The 26,064-nt window shown below is 31.2% G+C and overlaps 3 protein-coding genes across 4 annotated transcripts in view; 1 reads left to right on the top strand and 2 right to left on the bottom strand.

Moving 5' to 3' along the window:
• Positions 1-26,064, top strand: part of LOC105258784 (beta-galactosidase) — a 111,962-nt gene that overhangs the window by 77,968 nt on the left and 7,930 nt on the right. The gene's annotated exons all lie outside the window — the stretch shown is intronic.
• LOC105258782 (protein yellow) lies at positions 8,120-13,257 on the bottom strand. Of its 2 annotated transcripts, none has more exons than XM_011270290.3 (6): positions 13,153-13,246; positions 10,263-10,539; positions 9,812-10,011; positions 9,365-9,572; positions 8,893-9,228; positions 8,120-8,344 (listed from the first exon to the last, which is right to left on the bottom strand). In XM_011270290.3, the coding sequence occupies exons 2-6, from the start codon at positions 10,519-10,521 to the stop codon at positions 8,142-8,144; spliced, it is 1,206 nt and encodes a 401-aa protein (XP_011268592.1). In that variant the 5' UTR covers positions 10,522-10,539; positions 13,153-13,246; the 3' UTR covers positions 8,120-8,141. The 2 variants fall into 2 exon arrangements, with proteins under 2 accessions (XP_011268592.1, XP_011268591.1); XM_011270289.3 differs by having other exon boundaries at positions 8,121-8,344; positions 10,263-10,523; positions 13,153-13,257.
• LOC105258781 (organic cation transporter protein) lies at positions 15,115-19,740 on the bottom strand. The gene is made up of 8 exons (XM_025411062.1): positions 19,656-19,740; positions 17,922-18,244; positions 17,702-17,805; positions 17,473-17,627; positions 16,845-17,155; positions 16,392-16,704; positions 15,422-15,603; positions 15,115-15,255 (listed from the first exon to the last, which is right to left on the bottom strand). Exons 1-8 carry the CDS (start codon positions 19,738-19,740, stop codon positions 15,115-15,117), a joined length of 1,614 nt encoding a protein of 537 aa, XP_025266847.1.

Below are 26,064 nucleotides of genomic sequence, written 5' to 3'. Positions count from 1 at the left end.
TATCATTAAAACAGCCTCGAAGCACATGTTGTAGTCAAAACTGTAATTAAAGAGACAAAAGGGTAAAGTAAGTAAAAACGCGTCATTTGTTTTGTGTTATATTTCAATATTTTTAATCTTGTTTCTCAACAATTAAACATATTTATTTTTCAATTAATAAAAGATAATGAAACCAACAATTGTGTACGACTTATAGGTACAATTTCTACTGTATCTAGAAAAAAGATACACAATCTAAATAAAAAGTAAATGGCGCTTAATTAATTGCATATTTCACGATGACATTAATTGAGTTATTAAATCGCTAGACAAAATTTCTAAACATTTGTCTCGGTATTAACGCAACTATTTTAACGACCACGTACACGGAAATTTGAGCAAGCAAATCTTCGCAGTAAGTGCAGACTTGTGTGAGCTGTTTTATAGTAAATTTTTAACGTACCGTGGACCCTCCGTAACCCAGGACCCCTCTGTTAGTCCCGCAAGGCTTCGGGATTTCGGTCGATCGAATAAACGAATAAAGCTGTTTCCTATATATGATTCTCCGAGATGCCAATGAAATTGACCCGTACACAAAGATTGACCCTTTTCTTGCGTATACATAATATATTAATCTCGCAGTTTATATATATATATATATATACATATATTTATGTACATATGTAAAATCTCTCTCCGATTATTGAAAGTCGTAACGCACTTTTTTACCATCTTTTTATTAACACCTTGATCGCAATTTCGATCAATTTAAACTGCGGTAAACACTTTTATTCCATCGATAAGTCTTGGGGTATCGATCATTTTACCCTTTGTAGTTCGCGCACAATCGTCCCTTACATTGGCATCGCGAAACGGAAGCGGATGCATGAGAAACACCGGACGAGGAGATAACGCTTCGAGAAACGAGCTCCGGTGTAGGAAAAAAAAGGAGGAAAAAAAAAGAAGAAAAATAGGAAGGATAGAACGGGGTCGGTAAGAGATGGAACGGACCGTTGGAACACGGTGGATGCGGATGAGAGAATCGCGGATAGACGGGGGAGGAGGGACCGGGGGTGTAGGGCGGAGGGACACACTGCGAGTTTGGCGGCAGTCGTTTTCCGAGGGATGTTGGGCGGAAGGTTCCCGCGGGGCCTGTGTTATCGCCTCGGCAGGATGACCAGCCCGCGTTATCAAATATTAAACCTACTTGCACCGGCAGCCTATCCTCGACAAGATATCCAAACCTTCCCTGCCCGTTCCTCCCCCCGCGCGACCAACCGACCCCTGCTCTAACCGACCTACCTACCTACCCACGTATACCGCATCGCCGTACACACCGGCTACCATCAAAACCTACGCCTAGCCCACTACATCTCTATCTCTCCGCTTGCCGCCCGCGCTTACATTGTTTGTTCGTATAACGTCGGGATATTCGTGGCCGGGTCGGCGCGGCGCACAATTCGCCACCGCGCGCGGCCATTTCGTACTCGAGATAGCTCGGGAAAAATTGTTTTCTGACGATATTAAGAAGATATCCTCCGCGAGAAGGAGAAAAAGCCGAGAGCTTGCGAAGCTTATCGATACGTTGCCCAAGCACGTGACTAATTCCGGAGTAAAAAAATCGGAGTAACATTGAGATTGTTTGATTCCTGTAAATTCTAATGCCTGCTAAAAATTTATTTATTTATTTATTACAAAAAGAAAGAGTTAATCGAAGCTTGAAAGTGGATGCAAGTGAATAAATCTGTCCAAATTGATGTAAAACTATACATCAATGTTTCGATTTTTTCAAACCATTTTCCTGGATTTTATTATTTGTTAAAAGTATTATATCCTATCATATATTTATTAAAAATATTATCCTATTATTTTTAACAGTCTATAACGCTGCAAGAAATTATAATTTCTATTGCCACATATATGTGCTATTATACATATACATATATAAATTATATATATAATTTATTGCAATTTTAATTTTGTAGATTACTAAAAATGTTGGGAAGATATTTTTAACAAATATATACTAATCCATGCAGGCCATGTTATAAAAGAGTAATTAGGAAAAAATGTTGCTATTCTAATTATGCATAAAAATACAGAAATGGCGCGCTCTATACAACGTCGTGTCCGCTTGATAGTTACAGTTTTGCACAACATCTCGTCATATATTTTTGCCAAGCGTAATAACAGCTTTATTAATATTTCGTACGTGTAATTACGTTTTATACCGAGGGTTAAAGTGGACTTTTTAATAACTACATTTTTATCAGAATGCGACGTATTCTGTTTCATGAATGTATTTTGCTAAACTTAAAAGGTTCACGATTAGATAGATGCAATAATGAGTTTTGTAATAAGTATTTAGAAATTTATTATTTATGTATTGATGTAATAAATCTGACACTTGCAAATGCAAATTATCAAATTATAAAAATGCAACTATGTGTGAATGCCAGTTATTAAATTTGATAAATTCAGTTAAATAACATTAATCAAAGGAAAGAATTATTTCTATAAAAAAATAGAAAAATTTTTATATTTATTATCTCCATCTATAATAAATATTTTTTAAAATATCTTACTGCATAAGATATTTTATCTCTATTTTTTTTAAATCACAAGTGACAAAATATTTTATAAAACAGAATATATGATAAGTTATTATATATAAAGAATCGAATGCAATAAGTTCATGCTGTTTTACTCAATTAAGTATAAAATTTTAAAATAAAGCAATTTTTTAACAAGGATATAAATATAAATTAACAGTGAGTCAATATCTAGTAATTATCTCTCTTAGAGTGTTTATCTGAAATAAAATCAGTATTAAAATTTAGTTAAGCTTCCAACTTATCGCATATTCTCTCGATTGCAAATTACATCTTGCATTTATCGCAAAACTAATTTTATTTTATGCATTAATTGCATAATCTCTCGATTACAAATTACATCTTGCATTTATCGCGAAACTAATTTTATTTTATGCATTAATTGCATAATTATTTTTGCTAATAAAAGATTAGCAATTGGATATACAGTTACATAGTGCAAAAACTTCAAGACTCTGTTTTTCTAGTTGCAATTTCCTTAAAAATATATTTTAGCGTTATAAAAAAATAATTGTCGAATTTAATGACAATAAAGTCCAAATTTTCCAAATTGTTAAATTTCAGATATACATTTCCGACATAGATAAATGATAAAAAAAGATGCCTCAACTCTGGAGCAATTAATTACATATTTTATAATCCTGTTCAATTAAGATGATTATTAAATATCTTCTTGTAAATAAGAAGAAAGTGTGCTCGATTGCCATCTAGTAGTATAACATAGAACTAGGCAGCCAAATATAATATCCTACACGTGTTCAATAATCTTACCGTGATTCTCAGTCTTTCTCATTTGAAAATATTGTCAGTAGGTCATCGATTTCAATCACTTCTCGGCCATTTCGTCCCTAGATAGCTTATCAATATTTTCACAATTTCGACGTTTTCGATAATTCTAAAAATGACATTTCGAAAATTTCTTTCAAAATTATTATTATAATGTAATTATATATGTGTATATGTGTAGCATATTTTAAAGCGCGCTTCATTTTCCGACGTAAAGATGCACTTTTAAATTTATAAGTTTTTTTATACCGTGCATCTCATAATACATGAAAATTTATTTGTATTGCAAACAATATTAATGATACCTCAGTCACGTTCTGCAAAAATCATTGGCGATCGAGAAATGGTGAGAATTACATAAACGTCATAAATTACATTAATGTGTCGAAGGATAGAAAATTATTAAAAGTCAATTCAGAATCGGGGATCCCTCAATCGTCGATTTTGCCACAAGCATTTCCACACGGTGTCCGTTCGAGAGAGACCCCGTACAATATTAAAAACTTTACAAATTACCGCAGCTGAGATCCACAGGGCGGTTAAATCCACCACCCTAGATCGTAGATTACAGCAATTGTGGCGGAGAGATAGGAACGCGAAAGAGTGCGCGGCGGCGAGGGTGGAAATACGGAGGAAGAGTCTGAACGCGGGGGGGGGGGGGGGAGGAGGCTGTGTGTTCGAAACACGAAAAGAATCCACCGGGAGGAAACGCGCGGATCTTACTATCCCTCTCTCCTTCTCTCTCTCTCTCTCTCTCTCTCTCTCTCTCTCTCTCTCTCTCTCTCTCTCTCCCTTACTCTTATACAGGGCGTCCAAATACACGGCGGGAGAAAACATAGGGCCACGTTTCGCCATACAATACACACGTACGTGCACGCGCGACGTTACGCGTGTGTAGCACGTTCTCCGGTCTCGGGCTACGGCCGTGCCGCTTTCACGCACACACCAATACACATACGTGCACGCATACAGGCACGCGGGCCACTCACACGTGCACGGGCGCGGGCCACACCGACGCATAGATTGCATACTTATGTCGGCACTGTGCACATAAAGTTAGGGGGGGGTGCGCGCTCTCCTTCGCTGCCGCACAAGAATAAGAAACACGGTAGCATACATAAACAAGAAGGTTGGGGATGCAGCAATTTAAAACGTACCCCGGAATTCCTCCCAGCGGAGTCGTAGAGCCGCCCTCCGTATTACGAATTCCTCCCCTCCCTCCCCCCTCGCCCTTCGCCCGCCCTCCCTCCCTTTCTGTCGGTGTCCTCCTGCATCTTACTGGGAATTTCGGTCGTATAAAGTGGTACTATGGGCGCGCGAGAAGCCGTGTATTAGCGAATATATCTGTCCGACGATCGTATACCTACCACGAGTTCCGCCCTTCGTCTATCGTGGATTTCGATGACGTGTAATCGGTCGTACGCGGGGAGCCGTTCCCTCCCTCGCGCTCCCTCAGATATGGATGCCCGCGAATGTGGCTGATTTCCGAGTAAATTTAGCCCTCCCCGGTATAAGAATATCGCGATGCGTGGCGAAGTTTCGTGGCCATTTTCACTCCCTTGCAAATTGGATCTCCGACATTCCTTCGCTCACCCTTACGTCATTCTCGTCACAAATAGAAGAATTATTTTTTTTAATGTAAAAACAGTTTTCACACACAGAAAATAATTTTCGAGAAAAATCTGGATTTTTATTAATAAATTAATACGATATTTCATAATCTGCAAGTCTCTCTATAGATGGCATTTAATTTGTAATAAAGTTTCACATACGTTTGGCTCTTTGTCCGCGTGTTTATACATTTTTCATTTCCATAAATCATAGAACGAATACGAGAAATTAAGGGGTAAATGTTCGGACAGTAGCATCTTGCTTCCGGCGAATATTTCGACGCCTTCTTTAACTGAGCGACAAACATGTATTTTTATAACTGGTTCACAAGAGGAAGCTGTACGTTTGTAATTCGAAGCTGGGTATAATGTTATTTAACACAGAATCGTAAGGAATGCGCATATCTCTTCGTGAAATTTTTACGCGAGACTTTATAAATATTCATAAATGACGCACAAAGTAGCGCCTGCGCCATACACATGGGACTGAACATTTCGCAGGATAGCGTTCGCACGGTACGTGGAATGCAACAGTACTGAAAAAACGAGAACGAAAAATACAATATCTCATAGTGATATTACTCTTATTATACGTGAAACGTGAAACTTTTAGACAACTCCGATTAAACAATCTTTAAAAAGTTGCTCCAATTTTTTTTTATTACACGAACAACTACGTGACAGTCAGTTTTATTTCTCTGTAAATAAAAATGAAATTTATCCCCCAGGACAAAAATAAACCGTAATATATAGATCTTTAAGTAGCAGAAAAAAATATAATTAAATATTTGTAAAAAATTGATATATAATACAAAAAGTATTGAAACACTGAAATGTAAGAATTCACGTTTTGCCTACGATTTATTAGACCTTACGATGAAGCAATATTTCGCAGAGAATAAGGAAGAATTTAAGGCATTTAAATTTACAAATCGCACGGATATTCCATTGTAAATTTCCTCGTGTGACACATTTCCGGGGATATTTATATAATCTGTCGCGTAGAGGGGGTGAGGTCTTAATCATACTCGCGCTCGTGAAATTTAATCTGAACAATGCCTGAACCGTCCTTTCATAAGTATTACCCATTATGGAGATCAGCGCCGGTATCAGCGCGTATAAGTCAAATAATGTTAACAATGGAGAGAATTTCAAGTTACTTGAGCTTCGTGAATCGAGCGATTGAGTGTTTGAGCGGCGGTGTCGCCCCGGGCGGCTGTGTTTGCAGATATAAGGGAGGTTCGTGCCGGGGGTTCTCGGCGAGTTGGGGGAGTTCAATTGGTGGCGGCAATCCTAGTAATGTACCCGTGGGGCTGTGTCAAAGTGCTCTTTGCAAGAGAGCACGACATTGCATTCTGCATTCTACACCTTCATTCTTAGATGGAGGGAGGAAGGGAGAGCGGAAGTTTGGCGAAAGATACCGGAAGCGACGTCTTCTATCGCGATCCTTTCGTCCTTTGACTTATCAGTAAGATAACAAAGATACCAGCCGGGGAAGGGGGAAAAATGAATAATTCAAAAGAGTTGACAAATCGTGAATATTTGAGCGATGGAACAGAAATTCGGGGGGGACGGGAAAGGGGGAGATAGGGCGCGCGTGGAATCGAGCCCTCTTCGATACGAGTAGCTGTAAAATGGGCGACGGGATATACATATTGTTTATACAGACGACTACGTGAATTGAGCACGAATATAGGTCCTCTCATGACTCACGAATAATTCATGGGAAGTCGTTACTCGCTAAAAAATGTTGAAGAAAGAGAGGAATATACATCGTTTGTTAAAAAAAAAAGATTGTATCGTTTACATACATATCATTTTCGGGGAGCTCCAATGGGAGCGATCGATATTGCTACGCATATCGATATGCGTAATTTGATTTACTAAAACATATGCGCACGAATTCCGTATCTCGCGTACGGGAATTTGATTCGGATACGAGGCTGCTTATAAATCGGATCGAGGGGACCGTTGCGCGAAGGTGGAAGAGGCAATCTGCGATTGCCATTCTTATTCCGCTAAGAGATTACTTTCGCGTCCCTTCTCTTCGCCGCGTTAATCTGCGGCGTCGCCAGAAATCCGGCGATCTAATTGAACGGTCGGCGGCGGCGGCGGTGGCGACATTTAGCCGGCATACATTTTAATTCTGCAGATGCGCGGCACCGAATAGGCCTTTCAGTCTTTTCGCACCTTCGCGGATCCCGGCGACTTCGCTTTAAAAACCGACGACTAAATAATGTATATCACGGCGGCGAGAGCGGGCGGTAAAACAGTTATAAAAACACCGGCAACTACGTTAAGATCAATTATTTAGAATGTACGGCTTCGTAAAGAGAGAGTAGACCAGTCGTAAAGGGGGCGGAAGAAAGTAGCGCTCCTAGGACGGGTTTGACGGGAAGGAAGAGAAGGGAGTTGGAAGCTCTGGGCGGAAGCTACCGCGGGAGTTATAAAGGTTGCAGTTAAAAGTTCCGTGAATTATCAAGGGATTGACTGGCTAAAGAACGTGGCTGACGCTCATTTTAAAATGACGCGTTGAAATTTCAATTCCGCAATATATATTCCACCGCGGACGATAATACGCTGCTTCTAATTGATAGCGGCTCTTTAATTCCCCCCCCGAACAATTGATTTTCAAATGAGTCGCGTTTATTTATTTAACACAAGTTGCGAAATAATGGATCGGTCCTCGCTTTTTTCACATTTTTCATACTTAAAATATAAGAAATATAAGAGAGGATGCACACGCGCTTTCGTCTATTGGAGGGAGCGAGAAGAAGGACAGCAAGTTTATACAACATGCATCTCCTTTTTCATTTGTTAGAAGGATATTCGATAGTCTCGTAAACATATTTATGAAAAGCTATATAGGACTTCTTCTTTTATTCAACAATGTAATTAAAAGGAAATGACGCGTCAATCACGATAGGAATCATGATAAATTAAAAATTAAAAAGATAATTAAGAGAAATCTTTATTTATAGTTACGTTTAAGACCGTTAATATTAAAGTAATATAAGTATTTGATGCATACTTAATATTTCTTAATTTATACATATATATATAGAAATACAATCTATGTAATATGTATATGTATAATTATGTAAAATTAGATTCGAAAAACATTTTTTGATTACTCTTTGTAATCTAATTTTGATTATTCTACTGTATTATTTTTGCATAAAGTTGTTAATTTCCCGAGATCAGCTGAAGTAATGAAAAAGTTTGTCGTCAACGGATCGAAACTTCCATGTAAAAATTTCTGTAAATTATTAGAAAGCACGTATAATTGTCGATAATTATTGTCGATTGCTATATCTTGAGGAAACACCAATGTCGTGTTGTCTTGCGCCACCAATTCTGTAAAGAAAACTTGTGGAATTTAAATGCTAATAGTAGCTTATAAAACAAATATGTAAGCGGATTATGTTACTTATTAAATTTGAAATAATTTATTTAAATTAATTTATTTGAAAATGTTTTAATTGTTATATCGTGCCTATCTAAAAATTAATATTTAACGGAAATAACGGCATTTCACAATAGAGGATATATCTCTCTGCAACTTTTGTAAACGTGAACTTTAGAGACATCTCTGATGAAATGAATGAACTATAGCTTTATAGATCGCTCTAACGTTATGACATTTTGTCAAAAAATAATGCAAATTGAAATTAAAGGATTTGTTATATATTTTGTAAATTATTTTTGAATATATCAAAAGATAAATAAATAATTTTGCAAGTTAATTAAAGTTTAACAAAACTTCTTATCATACACGGGAAATTCTATCATCTTATTTGAAGAAGGATGAAAAATAAAAAAAATAATAATGAACGGAATAATAGTAAATGACGTAAATATAAATGTAAGCAGAGCTAATAAGGATTTTTTCGTGTAATACTCACTGAACGTTTTTGGATTTAATTTCACTTTAGTATCCCAACACGCGATACCATTTCTATTTACTTGAGTAAAATAATCGACAGATGTTTCTGAATCGATGATGGAAGATGGTCCTTGAGTCAACGGTCCCTTATTACCAACAATATGGAAATTAGCGTAGTCCTCCCATTTTTTCAATGTATTATCTTGCAGAATATTCGTAGATACGAAAAATTCCGTGATACCGGACATAGCATGAAAATAGAGTGTTCTGTATCCATCGCCGCAAATTGGTGACAAAGACATCCCAAAAACACCGTCGGCCCATTGGAAATTATAGCCATTAACGTTGTAATCACCTGTCAACGAGTAGAACATGTGAGACAATAAGATAATTTTTGATAAAAATCTCGAGATTTTCTGAGGAAAGAGAGAATAATTATGTCAAACTCGACGTGGAAAAAAAAGCATATTATTATTTTCTAAGTATATTACCATTTAATGGATCGAAATGGAAGAAGTGATGACTAATCCGCCAAGAATCATTCTTTTCCCAGTCATACACCACTATACCATTTTCACCCAAGTCACTCATGTACACATAGGCTTTGTCACATTGTCCAGGTACAACATCGACCACAAGATCGGCAATAAAGCTATTCGGTTTTACGTCTGTATCTTTCAAAACGTACTTGCGAATAATCTGCAACACGTAATTACATACATTTGTGCGGGGACTAACAAGCGTAATCAAATAACCTTCATCGCTTGATGATGTACAAGTATATTTTTAAAATATTATTAACAATCTTGTGTATATAACTTTTATTACATGCACGATTTATATAATAGTTCATATTTCTTATTATATACCTTAGATTATAATAGATTAATTATTATATAATAGTTGAAAAATTGTATATATACATCGAGAAACAATACCTTATCCGTTTTCAAATCGATGACAGTAAGTGTCATTGGTCGCACAACTGTGTAATTTCCTAAAACATCATCCACTCCTGTATCGAGACCCCACATGCGATCGCAGGCATCGATTCTGACGCGGAAGATGCTTACGAGACCGTCGGATGAATGAATGTCATTTGCCTCGAAATTAGGATACGGTGTTAAGATCGGACTATCTGTTATCAATATATAATAATCAGAAATTAAATATATTTTTTTTAATTAGAAATATTTCTTCATCATAAGATATAAACTTTGAATATTTTTTTAAGATTTCTCTAGGCTTGAAATTTTCATTTTCCAAACTTGTTCCACTAAAAAAAATATTCTCTCACAGCATCTGAATTTTATGAATGAATTCTTCATATGATAACAAATACGCTTAATATTTTTAGTAAACTTTGTTAAGTTACATTTTTTTACTTACGTGTGTTGGTCATTGGGAAGCTATTTAATGTAGCTAAAACGCCATTTCTCCATCGCGGTATTGTGACGAACATTTTGTTGTGCCAAGTTGCCAAGCCTAATGGCATATTATTATCTGGGATGTAATCACCGGAAGCAATATACTCATTTCGTATGGTATCGTTTGGAAGTTTGAATTCGACCTGTTTCCACGAGTAAACGGTATTGAAGGTGTGGCCAGTTGCCGTGGCCAGACAGGCCAAGAATAACAAGTAGAGCATATCTGTAAAAAATCAATTCTTTTGCAAAATAAAAAAATAATAGTAAATAATTATTAACAGAACAATATTAATTATTATAAAACGATATTAAAAACGTATAACACATAAAACGTATAACAACGCAAATACTTAAATTATTAATTTTGAAAGGCAAAATTGAATATCAAATATCATATTTGTAATGTACCATAATGCATCAAAGTAATACAAGTGATCATCAGACATTCCTAGAAATGTTGAATACAATAGCTAATTATTTACATTTATTGTTAGATATTATTCAGTTTCTCGCATCACTGCAAGACTATTCCATTTATATAAAGAATGTGATTAATGATAATAACGATTACAATTATTATTCATCAGAAGATGAACACGCAAATGCTGAAAGTAACAAACGCGTGTTTCGCAGTGTAATCCGCTATGTATTAAATATTTAATTTTATTTTAACATATACATATATGCATATTTTATTGTTTGATGTAGAACCGGTTCCAATTTAGTTAGAATTGTTTTCGTCAGATGTAAATGAAGATATTTATTACAATATTCACATAAATATCTGTGAAAATATTTAAGATATTTATCAGTTTTAACGCACAAATATTTATTTATGCATTTAAAACAAATTTCTAAACTTGTAATGAGAAAAAGTTCTTGCATTTATAAAAAATTTAAAAATGTGCAATATTATATTGCATAAAATTATCCTATATGAAAGAAAATATACATAATATATTTATAAAAATATGTGGATATTTTTTCGCAGATTTTTTTATAATATGAAAAGATTTGCATTTTTAAATCTAATCTTTTCTTAATCTTTTACTTTCTGCATGTTTTAATATAAAATTCTTAGAAAATTGTTTGCATAGGTTATTCTGCATTCGTAGAATTAAAAATAATTCTCTCTTAACTCTCTTTATCTCATATACTTATTGATAAACATTGAAAAATGCACATAACTCTATGAATTTTAAAATATCTATGTAAAGTATGCAGATATTCTCTCTTATTTCTTTGTTACAGAAAGACATTGAAAAGTATATCTCTATAAATTTTAAAATATTCCAAAGCATGAAATATATCTTGCAGAATAGTTAAAATAATCAAATTATGATCAAAATATTAATTATAATAAAATTATTAGTATAATGATAGCTCTATATGCTTATACATTGTATAACAAATTTAAAAGTTTTTACTGTTTTACTGCTTTATCTATGCAGCTCTCATTATGTATATGTACATATATATATGATTCAATTCGATTAACTGACTATTTGAGAGAGATTTCCAGATGCAGTATATTATAATTTAGGAGCGAAAAATAACCTTGACTAATACTTTTATAAATGTAGTCCGAATAATATGATTAATATGTGTGTGTGTGTGTGTGTGTGTGTGTGTGTGTGTGTGTGTGGTTCGTGATAAAAACGAAGTGGTCTGACTGTAAGCAGTAATGTAAAAATAATATTACGTGACAAAAACGAAGTGATCTGAATGTAAATACTAATTTTAAAAAAATATTACAGGAAATAAAAAAAATATATTTATAATTTTTTTTTAATTAACGAATAAATACATCAGTAATTATAATAATTATAGCGAACAATTGATAGAAAATTGATACAACATCTGAACAAATTAAATAAATATAATAAAATACAAATATATATTAATGATACTTCTATATAGGTATATCTTAAGGTTCTATATATTAAATTGCGACGCATTATATTATAACTAAACTAATTATTGCAATATTGTATGAAATTTTATTTAATCATTTTATTTATAATTATTTATTAAATTAATAAAATATTTTGCTTACATATAGGAAGTGTATAAATGAAACAATCAATCCTTGAAAAATGTCAATGTTAGTATTGATGACGAAATGTAAAGAGCTCGCTCGAGTATTTTTACCGTTATGCCTTCGGCAAAATATTCAAATTAGAGCAAGTTTTTGTTCGTAGGAACCGGATTTCTGGGCTCTTCGCTCAATTTGCTGTAGATATTTTCGATGATAAAAATTTTTACATTTAAAAATAAACTCTTTCGAAATAAAATTTGACGAATGTAAACAAAGTCGAGATTTACTTTTTTATTTAATATTATATGAAATTACTTAAATAAAACTATATTACTAAAAAATAGTTATAATATTAAATATCTTTAATGTTAAATATCTTACAAAACTAGAGGACATGTAGGTCAGTTAAATTTCAATTATAATTTCACTTATATGATATTGATGTTATAATCGGTAAAGGTTTTTAAACATTGAAACATGAAAAGAGAGAAATAATATTTTCATACATACAGATATTATTTAAATATCTGTATTAAATATCTGCATTATTCAAATATAATAAAATTAAATAAAAGAAATTCGAATTTATTAGTTACATGAAAAATATAAATTTATATATAAATAATAATTGACGATATAACAAAATAGCAAACAATTTTTATTTGTTGGAAATATTTATTGTTCAGCAAAATAAGAATTGTCTTTTTTTAACTAAATAATAATTAACGTAGAATAAATGTCGAATTTTGCAATATTATTTTAAATTTATAAAAAATAAGATCGTCTTAAGTGATTAAATGTAAAAAATACTCACTTCTTCAACTGATAAACCAGCCTTCTGTGGAACGTTGTAAAGTAGAATGACGTCTGTTGTACATCGTGTCACTGGCTTTTATATGCCGATAGTATGGCGAGTATTAATGAGCGTCTTTGTTTAAAAGAAATGTATATATATATATATATATATATATATATATATATATATATATATATACATTTTTTCATACTCGTTATCGACACTGATGCCGAGAGAAAATGCATATGGTATAAACAATAAAATATAGTTTCTTTTTTCGAATTAAACTTTGGAAAATTAAATTAATAACAAAATCAAATTAATAACAAAATCATTTTTTAATTATTTTTTTAGCTAGACTTGAATGAAATTCTATTCTCAAATATTATAAAATAATAATATTTAAATATAATATTTAAAAATATAATATTTAATAATAGAAAAAATTTTGGTACACAAAAATGTGGTTTTTGAACCTACATAAAATCAAGAATTATTCGATTAATTACTTGTATATTGTTTAAATTCATTCTATTTATTCGTATACATATTGTGTTGCAAATATGAAGAAGTTATTTATTATATTCCATTTAATTTTATTACATTGGAAAAATTAATCTCTTTTCTTTCATTGTTAATTGTTATTATAAGTGTGCGCGCATCGTCGTATTTTTAGTTCCCGGACTAAAAGATTATACGCGCAACATGACAATTATTAAATATTCGCTATTTCCTTACTTATGCAAGTTAAATGAAGGAATTATCTCACGCAAAGTATTACTCAATTATAAAACAATTGTAAACATCTCTAAGAATCATGTACGGTAAAAAAAGCCAAAAAAATTAATTTCATACAATATATTTGCTATCTAGAAAATAATGAGATACACATATTTTTAAAAAAAGTTATATTTATATTTATAATATTATATATTACATATGTAATACGTGAAGCAGAAGATGCTCACAATACTGATATCAGAGATATATTGGCTTACAAAATTAACATGTAATCGTAATATTCGAAAAATGGAAGACACTAAACAAAAATACTGTTGAGTATTAAACTAAATTGACTATTTAATAAATAAAGAAATGCGTTTTTCGCTTACAAAAGGGAATTTATATGTACATCCGATAAAATCTTGCAGAATAATCGCACATACTTATTGTTTAGTATACATGTATATTAATCAATATGTTGAATAATATTTTTTATGAGTTTAAAAGTCTTTCAAAAAGCGTAATGTAATGTAATGTAAGCACGTACTTATAAAAATATATTTTTATTATTTTTATCTTATATATAAAAATGTTAGTCTTGAATTATATATATTATATAAGAAATGTAAGATATCACAAATGCAATGTAACAAATGTGATGAGATGATGATCAATGACAATCGTGCTAATCTTGTTAACATTATGGAAATAATATAATAAATAGAATCGCGCAAAATATACGATTGATCGTAAAATGTATTTTTTTTATCAGTAGCAGATTTTTTGTCACAAAATTTATCATACTAATAATTTAATATTGTTTCGGCTGCAAAAATATTTAGAATTTTATGACGATTATTTTTTTTTAGAATGTCTCTTCTGCTTCGAGATCTCCATGGTTTTTTTTCAACTTATACTTTCTGCACATAAGAAAAACGATGCGTGTTTTATAGTTTATAATATATTCAACTTTTAAATTTGATGTTATTTTTATAAAGATTTCTATGTTGTATTTTTATTTATGAGAATATACATATATTATATTACTTATTTGTATTTGACACATATGTAGAAAAATACAGAAAACCTTTTAGATAACATCTTTTCACGCGTTATTTTGTTGAATTTTTTATGCGGAAATTGATAATGCATTAAATAAGCAATCAATAGTTTATCTAAATCAATAGTTTATGCAGTATATGCTCATATATAGAAATTAGTAATACTTGATTTGAATAATGAAAAGAAATTTGACACTTACTTTCCAAATTCTTCGCCGTCTTGAAGCGTATCAGGTAATATACATCCGGCAGTTTCCGGTAATAATAAGCACAATGCGGCTCCGATCAATGGTAGAATCCCGAATATAGTTGGCGGTAACCACGATTCGATGGAATCCTGGAATAGTATCAACAATTGGTAATCTAGGAAACTAAATAACGCAATCGATTTTTTTATATTTAATTTAGGATGCTTAAAAGTTCAAAATTTTATTTTCACGTTTGAAATTATAAATCGAATTAGTGCTATTCAAGTTTACATAATTCGCTTTAATTAAACTTACCAAGGACACTACAAATGGCGCTACAATGGAACCTACTCTAGCGCACATACTACTCGCGCCAACTCCAATGTTTCTTACGACTGTAGGAAATAATTCTCCGGAGAAAAGGTAGGCTGTCGTAAACGATACCGACATGCCGACAATACCGAAGCATGCTAGAAGCAATCTTAACCATTCCACATCTAAAAAAACAGAGATAGATATTATCAATATGTCGATTTAAGTTGTGCTTGATAATTATCATTTAGAGTAATAGTAAGAAGACATTTCTTGATATTGATTAATCTCAACTTTTAGAAATATGATTTCAATCAATAAGTAAGATTTTACGAGAAAAAAAATTCTTTTCAATTATTCGAGCTACACTGTTCAAAATTGCAAGTTTATTTTTTATCTTATGGAAATTATTATTTTGAAAGAGAAATGTTTTTGAAATTTTACGTGTGTGTGTTTTAATTTAGTATATTAAAAAAAATCTTTTTCTTATATATGCGTGTGTGAAATTTCAAAAACATTTCTCTTTCAAAATAATAATTTCCACAAGATAAAAAACAAACTTGCAATTTGTATATATATACTGATAAAAAATAATAGTTGTAATTATAAATACATATATAGTAATTTTTAGCGACAATTATATGTAAAGTTATTATTACTACGTACGAAATTATCATTATTAATATTATAGTAGTAATATAGTGCAGTAGTAACTATAAAAATCGACATCTCATCTAATTTTTTTTGCCATGCAATTATAATTTGCCCTTTTTTCAATTATATATGACACACACATACACACACACACATACACACACACACACACACACACACACAACACACACACACACACACATATATATTTTTTTTTTAATTATAAAATTTTTATAAAAGTTGCTTCATTATCATTATTTAAAAGTACTCACACAAACCGAAAAATAATAATATTGCATTACGTAGTGCAATTTCTTACCGTGTGGTACAACGATTAAGAATATACAAGCCACACCAGTTATAGAATTGCTGCAGATGAGAGTGATTCGTCGACCTAGTTTATTCATCGCCCACCATGCGACGAAGTTTCCTGGAATCTGTATAGCACCGGATACTGCGAAATTAATGAAAATATCACCACCGACCTGGCCGATGTATTGTGACATGCCAAACAGACCCATTCCACAAACGATCCAATTGAAGAAGATCGAGAGGGATTTTATTCGCATATTTGGTGTACGAAACAAGTCTAAGAATGAAGCTTTGTGATCCAGCGTAGATCTCTTGAAGTTCTGATATACAAAAGTGCGGAATTTTTGAATCACTCCGTCTCTCTCTGAATTACAAATTTAATTATCGAAAATCGATGATTACTAATCAATGATTACTATCGTTTGGATTCATCAAAATATTTTGAATAATTATTTCTTACTTGATGCAAGCAATGTTTTCTGACTATTTCGGGAACATCCACATTTTCCACTTTATTAATATTGGCTGCCTTCTGCAATATTTTGCATGCTGCTCTCTGCTTTCCCATAGTTAATAACCATCTTGGTGACTCGGGTACTATCCACCAATAACTTAAAAGAATTATAGATGGAAGTGTAATGGCAATTTGTAATTGCTGCCAATGTCGAAACCAGAACGCGAGTCCTGCCAGCGACATGTGGCCTAAGCCGAATGGAATTTGATATAAAACGGTGATGGCTGCACGCCATTTTGTACCTACTATTTCCATACCTGAAAAATATGAAAATAAAGAATGTTTATAATTTTGGAGAAATAAAGCACAAGTCGATTGCAATTTATATCGATTTGAATCGTTTCTACAGATAAATTATCATAGTTAATTATTTTAATTTACACATCAGAGAGCGACAGGTAGTTAAATTATCTATGATTCAAAATTCTAAGAAATAAGATAATTTTTATTATTTTTGTTTTAATATAATAATTAAAAATATTGTGTATGGATATAATTGCAAATATTGCAATTTTATTTTTGCAAAAATCTTCGTAAATAGTAATTTCGTATATTTAAAGATTGAAACACTTACAGATAACATAACTAGTAACCATCGTGCCTCCAGTAGCAAAGGCACTTAACAGCTTCATCAGCAATAATACTTGAAACCAAGGAACTATTGCGCATCCAATACCTGATAATAATTGGAGAACAATGGAAATCATCAACGGTCTTTTTCTGCCATACCTGTAAAATATCATATTCTTTATCCTTTTGTAATTGTTTCACGCCTATGAGTGTTCAGTTATATGTGAACTTGCCTATCTGCTAAGCTGCCAAAGATAATGTTGCCAAGAAGCACCCCGAACATAAGAATAGATTGTTGAATATTCGCGTAATGCGTCCTATCGCAGACTAGATTCCACTAAAACGATATAATTTTTTTTTCTAGTTCGCAAGATAATTTTTAAACAAACGTTCGTTTTTCGCTTTACAAACTAAAAAGTAGACGTTGGATTTTTAAATCCATGTTAAACTTACTTGCGATATAATAGTCTCGGGAAATATTCTCCTGTCGTACTCCCATTTCGTACATTTTGCTATGGTACCATTAAATTCGACCATGCATTGATCCTTGGAGACGACGGTAGTGGGCTCCGTGCAATTATAATCTTGATGCGGCGCCATGAAAACGATCGCCAATTGATGCCACGCTACCGGAAATTTGACCAGAGAAATCGCCAGGCAGACGATGATCTGCCATTTACCGAGATTGCCGATCGCAATCTGCACGGCGTCAATATTTGCGCCAGAATCGACATGATCGTCCTTACCGTTGGAAATTTGCTTGGCATTCACGTTCGCTGCAATTTAATAAGCTCTGTGCAAATTCGTGTAAATTCGATAAAATATCTATTAATTAAGATTTTTTAATTACAGTTCGATATTAGATAAGTATCTTGTAAAAAGATTTGTAATTTAAATAGGAATGAATTATTCTCTCATATTATAAAATGACAAGACAAATTGATAAGGAAATTATTGTAATTAATAACTGGGACATATCATCCGCGACGAAACACATGACGCAAATTTGTTATCATATACAGAATCTATCTGCATGATATATTGCTTCCCAGTAACTTTTCTTACGTGTTATACATGAGATTTAATTACGCTCATTAATTATTCTGATTACGCTCATTAATTATTTATTACATTATGCAATGAGTTACATTACGCAGTACGTAAAGATATACATGGCACGTGCCTTAATCTATTGCTCCTTGATTTATTTTGGACGTCAATTACGTCATTTAATTACGTGAATGATTGTTTAAGTTTTAGAAAAAAACAATGCACCCTTGCAATACAATGAGATTATATGAAGTAAATGTTCTTTTTTTCAAAAAGCTACTTATTTTTCATGCAAATATGCTAATGAAAGCGATATAATGTCGTAATAATTGTTTAGAGAGCTTCCTTGTTACATTGATAAAATAGTTTATCGTAAAACACACATTTATCTGAAAAATACACATTTGCATACATATCTATTCGCACAAGTTATATTTGTAAAGCTTATAATTTATGATGTGTAATGAGATTTTTTCCTGAAAATGATTATAAAGCGCGAGTAATTGTATGAATAATCGTATGAAAATAATCGCGGATATGAAATCTAACAAGGAATTAATAAAAGGAATTAATAAGAAGAGTTTACTAAATGAGAAAAAAACATCCTGCTGTTTTTTCGTTCAATGTACGATACATTTGAAATTAAATCATCAGTTCGCTGCAATTGTCAGACACGGCTGCATAATAAACGATTTAACCTCGCTTGCTCGTGTGACAAATGATGCATAAATATTTATATAAGCTGAATGTATAATATTCTTACAAATACTTCTAATGAGTAATCTATGAGTAAGCTTGAAGTATAATTCGCAAGCTAAATATATTACACAAAAATATGCGCGGATAAAAATTTATCCAAAATTTACAGTATACGTTAGCAATTTTTTCCATCGCTGAAAATTAAAAAAATTAAAATCATAAATATCATCAAGAAACGAACATATCGCAGTGTCTTTCTCGTTCTTTTTGTGAAGTTGCAGAAAGACTTTTTATATATAAATTAAGCTTGTATCAATTCATTTTTTATACGGGCAAGCATTTTTTTTATGCAAGCGAATTTTAGATGATCAAAACAAATTTCACGCGGCTATCGACGAATTGTTAACAATTGTTCGATGACAAGGGATCGATGCATGCTATGGCGTACATACTGTGTACTGCAGTAAACAACGACCAAACCAGTTCGTAGGAGAAAAAACGCTAGACAGTGCGTGTGAACCATAAAATGCGTGCTAACCTCGAGACATCAAGAAGACAACCTTCGATCTCCGACTTGCATCGACATCCTTCTTCGGAGACTCGAAAGGTCAGTCTTGCCTTTCAAGCTGTCATGTCTTCGTCGTACGATACAAATTTATCCTAAGATTATTACATACTACGTGCCAAAATAAGCAATAAATCTAATCTTTTTGAGGACGTTTGAGAATAGATTCTCGGGGATAATCTTCTGAAAGAAATCTAAAGTCGATTGCAAAAATAGTCAATCGCAATCTACATTATTTGCAATTAAAATTTAACTTAAAATTTCATTTGAAGAGTTTACATGAAATTAAAAAATATCATTCTATTCTTTATATGATATCAAATTCTTCAAAATATAGAGAAGTAATATAATTTTATTATAAATTTTATCAGTGGTATATTTCAAAATATTAGAAGGTTGCTGCAATCTATTAAAATTCCTAATCTATATTTTATCGGTTATATTTATTCGCAAGTATTGTTAATTGTTAGCGTTAGAATTTATTATCAACATACCATATTCGTTAGTTTTCGTATCCTTCATATCACTGCCTGCTTGCACTTTCCTTAACTTACTTTTTCGGTATTCGGATATATCTGTAACATAAATGATAAGAAGAGATATTTATTGGCTAAATGAAACATATCTTAATGTATATGTGCATATTAGTATGTGAGTGATTATATTTTCCTCTATTTCTAATCTCCCTTCTCCCACCTTTTTCCTCCTCCTTTCACCTATTCTCCTACTTCTTTCACCTCTAATAAGAAATTATTTCTCGCAATAACGGACATTCCTGAACTCGCAATACCATAACAAGGCTAACTAGATTACATGACATGAACAGTTAATAATAATTAACGAGGACAATTATTGTTGATCATTAAAAAAATGATCTATATAGAAAATAAATGCACATCAAAATAAAACAGACTTCCATCTATGTCTTAATTATTATTACTCATCGTAATTGTACCTGCATCTTGATTTATCTAACGGAACTGGAATTAACTTGTTCACAATCGCAGATTTGATGACAGGTTATTTCATATAATGCTTCGATATGAATAATTATCGATACTTTTTCTTATCTCATTAAAATAGATTAATTTCTAATTTCTCGCATGTGTCTCAGATAGATAATAATATAAATGATTATCGAGCAAAAAAAGATGGAGAAATCTTAAAAAGCAGCTTGAGATTAAATTTTTCACCAGAATAAAATTACAAAAGTAACATCTTTTATTTTATAAAATAGTGAGAAAATAATTAAATCGAAATTTAAAAAATCTTGAGATGTTCAATAATGTTGAATTTAATTGATCGAAAAAGAGTATGGAGGAAGAATTGATTACTGTAAAAGTAGAAATAAATTGTAATACATATATATATATATATATATATATATATATATATATAAGAATGTAAAATAAATCTATAAATACATTTGTATATTATATAATTCATCGATCATTTATAAATTATATAATTATGCTTCGATGACGTGTCAATTAGAGTATTCATAAATGTTACTTAAGGAGTGATCTCACAACATTAATCTGCACAACAAATACAGATATTATAAATGTATACATATATATCACAATTTTGTGTATGTGTGTTGCATACATATATAATTTTTAACTTTACTCTGACATATTATGTCAGAGTTTATCTTTATTTCTAGGGGCTGTGTAATTAATTCTTCTTCTAAAAGAAATAATTAAAAATTATCTTTCTTAATATTTCTCGAGTCACATATCATTTTGTTTCACTCTTCGTTTTACTCTTCTTGTAATTCACATTTAAATAAGTTATAATATCTTATACATTTAATAATACATCATAATCTACAATTTTGAATATAGAATATATTGTATTGATTTATTATTTTAACTTTTTTACAATAATTGATTTTTTAAAATACAAACTTGTATATATATACATACATACATATATATATATATATATATATATATATATACAATTTTATAACAAATTTGTTAAATGTATTGTATGAAATATACAATTAAATTTATCATTTACTTGGATTGAAATATTTGCCATTTAATTCTTTCTCATTGTTTTGCTTTAGAGTTCTTATTGTATTCGGATCTTTTTTTTTGTTTTAATATTCTTTATAACTTTTATCTAATCAATCGATGATAAACGTTATTCCAGTAATTTTATAAAAGATAGAAAAATTTTGAAATAAAAAGCATTTAAGAAATCGCTTGAATAAGGATATTGAAAGAAACCATAATAACAATATATAAGTTTGCGAGAAAATCGATTAATTCACACCATGACGACAAGTCGAGTCCAAATATACGAAATAAACGAAATGAAATTCAATATAATGAATTCCATCTTATCAATTTTTCTAAATTTTGGCAGCAAGCAATGTTAGAATTAGACAAATTAGAATGTATATATACTATATATACATTATGTATACTATAGCCTATATATATTATAAATAGAATATATATACTACATGCAGAATATATAGACTATAATTTAATATATATTTTAATTAGGAGGCAAAGTTTCTACGTCTATTATATTCGTTTAATTTAAGATGTTAAGTAAAGTTCCTTTACTTCTTTTAAGTAAAGATCGATTATGTCATCTAGATGAACAAACGTCATTAGTTCAGTTTTTAAAATATCGCATGATTTATGTTATCTTTCATTATGACATACTTGATATCATAATGATTTATGTTTACAGTATTTCGAATCTTGAAAAGTAGCGACCGATGCAATGTTTGCTTAAGTATTTAATATCACACATATAGAAAGATAGGACGTTGAACTGAAAAAAAGAGAAGGAGAAAAAAACGGAAAAAGACTGAAGGCGAACATTACGAAGGGTGCAGAAAATATCGGCACCTAAAATCACTCTCCTTGCAACTTTTCTTCACTATTATTACCGCGTTATTACAGTTATCATGCTTGTTGCGGACTAATTATGATTGGGGTGCGGAAATCGCGCAAGTGGCGTCAGCTCGCAGTCACACCTGGCAATTTAAGCAGATTTTTGTAGACAATTTTAATTCTGTACTTGTTGTACTACATACCAAGGCTGTAATATGCTGTTGTAATTCTCAAGATATGTGCATTTTTTTACAACATTTCCAAGTTAAGAAAAAGACTTATCGCTTATCATGAATTAATCTTCGATAAGAATGCAAATAAAAAATAAAAAATTTATTATTAAAATTTAGTATTTTGCTATTAATTTCAAGTAGACTTTAATACACTTTATAGTTTGATTATAAAATGTTGATAAAATTTATGAAAAGACAAAAATATAATAAACTAAAAAGCCATACGCTAAATTTTCGTACTATTCAGATTCATGATTTCTTTATTCAGATTTCGTACTATTCAGATTCATGTTTTCTTTATTCAGATTTCGTACTATTCAGATTCATGATTCATTCAGATATATTAATATGTTGAATAGAAAATTTAGATATAACTATATTTATTGTATTTTTTAGAAATATAAATTTATATTATTATTTATCTTTCGATGTCTTAAAATCTAACATTGCCTGTAGTATAATTTGATTTTTCGTGCGATTGTAATAGAATGATCAAAATCATTGCTTTGAAACATGTTTATGTTTTTATTTATATATTCAACGAGTATTAATATATATAAATTTAGCACGGAAATCTCTAGCATATGGCTCTTTATAATTGTTCATTATACCTGTTTTTTTACTATTTACAGAATAAAAGATAATAAAAGAATAAATTTAAAAATCCGACCGTTTATCAATGTTTATGCGACCTTTTCAGTTCTTTTTATCGCGCTTGCCCTACTAAGATCGCTTTATATTATGTTTTTTTTCTGCCTTTTCGAATCCAGTCGTTTGAGACATTGAAAATGATCAGATAATGATCAAAACGTACATATAATCGTTTTTGCATTCGAATTATTGTTGAGACAATTATGTGCTTATCTTCATCTAATTAATTTAATAAATATATAATTTTATTGTTTTTGAATTTTATTACGTTCTTTTATATTTCATCACGATCATCAGCCTTTCCTTTTTTTATAAATTTTGATTATCACATGGACCATCAATTTTTTCTTTCATATTTTTAAAAGATAAATGATTTAATTTTAATTTTTAATTTTTTTAAATTAAAAAAATTGAACGAAATGATAATGTATATCTCATATTTGTGCGAAAAAAGATTGAATCCTCAAATATATAAAAGAATCTGTTTTCTTTTATTAACATTATTATTTGAAATTTTATTTTGAAAGATTGGAATATAAAAGACAATATAAAAAACATATAATATTGAAATGATAAATTATATAACGTAAATAAAATCAAGTGTATAATTTCATTTTTTATGGTTCAAATAACTAAAATTATTGAAAGTATTAATTAATTTCAAAGTTATTCAAAAATTTTGATTTATCTCCAAAAAATCAGGCTTCAGAAAAAAAAATTCAATTTGATTCGCGCATTTAAACGAATTAGTCGAACTGTGTAGCACATAAAACCACTCAAAGATTGATCACTAATCTATCGATTAATGAGAATTTGTCACTCATGCTTACGAAAACGAAATTTTGGATTTCTTGCCGATTTGAAGGGGAAAAGCTCAAGCGCTCGAACTCGCGTTTCGCACTCGGGTTACAAACTTGGAAAATGCGTTTGCTTGTGCAGGTCGTGCAGAACTGACGGCACGAGCGTAACGACTATCGTATTGCTCGAAGACTTGTGTAAAGTCTTTCAAGTCGCTTGTTCTCCACCAGGAGAGAAGGGATGTCGGCGCCAAACGTTACATCGTGAACGCGGTGTCGCGACGTAGAACTGAACGGAAAACTAACCATCTGTAATCTGCAATTTTAAGCGCGACATGACAGAAGTAAATCGACAGCATCTTTTTCTAGCAACGGACCGGCTCTTCGAAGTAAAACCTAGAGTATCAATTATAGCTTCGTCTGCTTTAGTCGTATTTTTCATATTTTTTTCTCTTCTTCTGCTTCTCCTTCTGCAAAAAGCTTACTTTATTGAATATTTATTTCGTTAAAAAAGAAAATACATAGTTAGATAAAGTTCAATATGAAAGTAATTTTTTGGTAATTAAGTTATAATAATGTTGAGACCTCTTGTAGTAGGTTTTACATTTAATTATATTAACTACAGGAAACTATTGGAATCGTAAATCGTATTCAAATGTGATATGCAGCGCTGCGTCAACGGATTGTTTAATTACTGCAAATCACTAAAGCTGACGCTGCGCGAAGCGATATGTCAATTCGCATCATTTCAATAATTCTTTGTAAGGCCGTTGAAAAACGACGCACACCATCGAGCGGCATCGAAAAATCACCCAAGTCGCGATTTACATATCACAGAAAACACTTGGATGCCTCGATATATGTGTCATAATGATGTTGTCATATTTAAAAGCTCCAACTGCTTTTGGATGCAGTATGTAAAGCGTTAAGAGCGAACTCTTTATTTAATCTCTTCAGATAAAAAAATGTATACGTAATGTTAATGTTTTTATTTAATTATTTCAGCTACATAAATCATTGAAGTATAATTGTTTAATTAATCTCATAGTTGTAGAGAAAGCGCGTTTCATCAAGAATTATATGTCGATAAGTCCGGTTAAAAATTAAAGCTGCTAGAGTACAGTCATTTCTCCATTAACCCCGGTTAACTTGATCCTTTAAAAAACCCACATGTGTGTGAATGTCAAACGTGTATATCTGCATTAAGTGGCTTAATTGTCATAAATTTGTCGACCAACGCATATTAATTAAAGAAATAATACGGTCAATGTTCTTACAGCTATAAGGACATAATTTATTTATTAAAATTCTTACTACTTTTCTTATTACAGCTATAAGGACATAATTTATTTATTAAAATTCTTACTACTAGTAACAATTTTTGTGATGATTTTACACAGTCACCATAATTTTATTCTTCTCTTTGAATTTCATTTTTTAACAACTCTATAACTTGCAAAAATTTTCCTTAAATTATCAATGTCTCACAAGTTTGTCTGAATGTTTAAATAATAATCTATGTATCAATTGTAAAAATGAGGAAAATTTCTGAATAAAAATTGTTGATATATTTTTTTCTAATAGTAGCAACTCAATTATCTTTTATCGCGTCAAATGCTTAATGATCTCAAAGTTTCTGAATCAGTCGTATTCAACCAGGATATGAGTTTATATAATAATAATGTCCGAATTGTGCGGTTAAAACGTCGTTAGATATCTCGTAGAATTGTACAAGCTTAATCA

Source organism: Camponotus floridanus, unplaced genomic scaffold, assembly GCF_003227725.1.
Source record: "Camponotus floridanus strain SB8 unplaced genomic scaffold, Cflo_v7.5 scaffold37, whole genome shotgun sequence".
NCBI lineage: Eukaryota > Metazoa > Arthropoda > Insecta > Hymenoptera > Formicidae > Camponotus > Camponotus floridanus.
Note: the sequence above shows the minus strand (reverse complement) of the source record. Positions and strands in the feature narration are given on the sequence as shown.